Source organism: Lipotes vexillifer, unplaced genomic scaffold (genome assembly GCF_000442215.2).
Source record: "Lipotes vexillifer unplaced genomic scaffold, Lipotes_vexillifer_v1.1 scaffold625, whole genome shotgun sequence".
Lineage (NCBI taxonomy): Eukaryota > Metazoa > Chordata > Mammalia > Artiodactyla > Lipotidae > Lipotes > Lipotes vexillifer.
The window spans coordinates 837,851-841,130 of NW_006771655.1; the positions used below are offsets into that span (position 1 = coordinate 837,851).

A 3,280-nucleotide genomic window follows, 5' to 3' on the forward strand; every position below is an offset into this window, starting at 1 on the left:
GGCCCTTACACAGCTGGGCCCCCGCCGCCTGTCCCCGCCCCCAAAAGCCGTGGCTGAAGACCAAGTCCACTCTGCTCGAGCTCGGGGTCTGCAGTTCTGACCTGAGAGAGACGGCGCATCCCCAGGCTGTGGGGCTGAGGAGGATGTCCGAGAACCCCGTGGGCTGGGGGGTCCCGGGCAGCAGCTTGGGTTTCCCGTTCTCACCTGAAGGCTGGCAGACAAATCCCAATGGCTTCCCCACCACGCCTCGCCTCCCACCCCCGTTTCCATTTTTTCACTTAATCTGGCCAGAGTGGGATTCAGCCACCTACAAGCACAAGCAAAGGCGTGTGTGGGACGAGGAGGGGGGAGACTGAGAGGCCGGGTCCAGGTCTGCTGCTTGCGGGGCGACGGCCGAGGGAGAAGCTGCCGCGTGGCCCGCAGTCAGCCGTAACTGAGGCTCCTTCCCAGAACGGTGGTGCCCCTCGCCCGTACCCCAGATTAGTCCCTGCCAATGTATTCTCCAAGTCACAGGACTCTTTCTAAAAGGCAGTCTGCCTACACCGGTCAGTAGCTCTCCACTGCTTTCAGACCCACCCCCCAGGTGCTGGCGCAGCTCACAAGGCCGGCTCGTCCTGTTTCCCCTGCTTCCGCCCCTGGCACGGACGCTCTGCCTGCAACGCTCCCGACTGCTTCCCTCGCTGGCTGACGCGTCGCGCACTCTGAGCTTGTCTAGTTGTCTTGTCCTTCAGGAAACCTGCCCTGTGGCCTTGCTGCTCCGACCCCCCCACCCAAGCCCCACTCTCTCCACTTGTTCCGCAGTTCACAAGTCATGCTTCTGATAACTTTCCCCAGCCTTGCTCTCCATCTCTGAAAACTACAGAGAGAAACTAAAATTTACTCCGAATCCTAACTCCCAAACTTTAGAAGTGCCACCAAGAATCACCGGCTTAATTAAAGAAAAATAGTGAAAACTAGTAGTAAGACTCAACTGATAGTCATTAAGTTTCCTCAAATCCCAACAGAGAGGAATTCCCACCCACCCGAGACAGAAAGACAGAGAAACAGGAATTAAATAGTGAGGGCTATTCCTTCTGCCTTTCAGCCTATACATTTCTGACCTTGAATAGAAGATGAGCTGGATGTTCTGAGTGGGTCTCAGTTCTTACTCGTCCCCTGGCAAGACTTCTAGGCTAACAAGCATGTCACGTGCTGAGTGAGATGCTGGCACTTAGAGAGAATGTTTTCGGGGAGAGGAGAGCAAGGCGGCAGTGGGACACAGAGCTCGCAGCTCACGCCCCACCACGAACACGTGAAAAATACATCCACACTGAAAGCAAACTGGAGACTGGCAGAAAGACTCCTGTGCAACCAATGCTGTGAGAAAGATGCGTACGGACTCAGGAAGGAAGGGAAGAAAAGCGATCACGTCGGGGCTCGTGCCCCTGGGAGGGGACACAGAGGAGGAGGGGGACTGCGTGGGCCTGCAGGTCCTCCCTGGGGAGTGAGTCGTTCAGACCACATATTGGGGCATCCCAGCCTTGAGGATCCACACCAAGAGAATGAGTCACCATGGCCGGTTTGAAAACCAGTGGGACTAACAGCAGGGCTGTAAGAAGCCTAGAGTCCACTCGTGAAGCGTGGGCGCCGGCTTGCTTACTCCTGGAATAAGGCAGAGGAAGCAGATTAAGCCTGCCCGGGGCTCTGGCTGCTTGCCCGTGATCGCCCCAGCACACGCCCCAGCCCCAGCCCCAGCCCCCACCCCAGCCCCAACTGAGCACCTGCTCCGGCCCCGCCACAGCACACGCCCCCGCCCCAGCTGAGCACCTGCTCCGGCCCCTCTTGCTCCAGCACTGCTTCCCCTTTGGGGGCAAAGATGCCGCTGCTGGGAGCGGGGAGAGCGCACAACTGGAACAGAACCAGCTTGGACCCGACCCTCAGGACAGCTGCTCCAGCAAACTGGGACCCGCCCTGACAGGGCATTGATGGCCACTGAACAGACGAGAAGCTCCAGCTCACACCTGGCTCTGGCTCCAGGCCCTTTTCATCTCCAGCCACACCCGCTACCAAGGCGACAGCTGCCAGCACAGCCTGGGGGAAGACATGACTCTTGCTCACTTCAGCTGCAGCTCTCCCAGCAAAGCCAACAGGCACATGCACACCATACAGGGAGACGGAAAAAGCCAAGCAAAAGGAGAAGACAGAGGAATTTGTTTCAAATGAAAGAACAAGGAAAAAAAACTGAAAAAAAAAAAAAAAAAAAAAACACGCAATGGAACAGAGGTAAATAATTTACCAGATAAAGAGTTGAAAGCATTAGTAATAAGAACGCTACTTGAACTAGGAAAAAGAAGAGATAAACATGGGACTTTCCTGGTGGCGCAGTGGTTCAGAATCCGCCTGCCGGTGCAGGGGACACGGGTTCGAGCCCTGGTCCAGAACAGAGCAACTAAGCCCGTGCACCACAACTACTAAGCCTGCACTCTAGAGCCCGCGTGCCACAACTACTGAATCCCGCGCGCCTGGAGCCCATGCTGCACAACAAGAGAAGCCGCCGCAAAGAGAAGCCTGTGCACCGCAACGAAGAGTAGCTCCCCTTGCTGCAACCAGAAAGCCTGCGCGCAGCAACGAAGACCCAATGCAGCCAAAAATAACTAACTAAATAAAAGGATCCACCTGCCAATGCAGGGGACACGGGGTCGAGCCCTGGTCCGGGAATATTCCACATGCCACAGAGCAACTAAGCCCATGCGCCACAACTACTGAGCCTGCGCTCTAGAGCCCGAGCCACAACCACTGAGCCCGCGTGCCACAACCACTGAAGCCCGCGTGCCTAGAGCCGGTGCTCCGCAACAAGAGAAGCCACCGCAATGAGAAGCCCGCGCACCACAACGAAGAGTAGCCCCTGCTCGCCGCAACTAGAGAAAGCCCGTGTGCAGCAGCAAAGACCCAACACAGCCAAAAATAAATAAATAAAAAATTAATTAATTAAAAAAGAACACATTAAAAAAATGAGAACAGTTTAAGACATCTCTGGGACATTGTTAAGTGTACTAACATTCACATATAAGGGTCCCAGCAGGAGAAGAAGAGAGTCAAAAATGTACTTGATGAAATTATGACTGAAAACTTCCTGTGCCTAAAGAAGGAAACAGATATCCAGGTACAGGAAGCAAAGAGAACCCCAAACAAGATGAACCCAAAGAGACCCACACCAAGACACACCATAATTAAAAAATGGCAAAAGTTAAAAAGAGAATTCTAAAGGCAGCAAGAGAAAAACAATCACATACAAGGGAAC

The 3,280-nt window shown here is 54.4% G+C and overlaps 1 protein-coding gene across 1 annotated transcript in view; it reads right to left on the bottom strand.

Moving 5' to 3' along the window:
* Window positions 1-1,962, bottom strand: part of AP5Z1 (adaptor related protein complex 5 subunit zeta 1) — a 10,401-nt gene extending 8,439 nt beyond the window's left edge. Inside the window, exons 1-3 of the mRNA XM_007447089.1 lie at window positions 1,761-1,962; window positions 1,582-1,641; window positions 102-204 (exon numbers count right to left, since the gene is read on the bottom strand). Of these exons, the coding sequence (XP_007447151.1) occupies window positions 102-204; window positions 1,582-1,641; window positions 1,761-1,962 (365 nt within the window). The remainder of the gene's footprint in view (window positions 1-101; window positions 205-1,581; window positions 1,642-1,760) is intronic.
* Window positions 1,963-3,280: the final 1,318 nt, after the last annotated feature.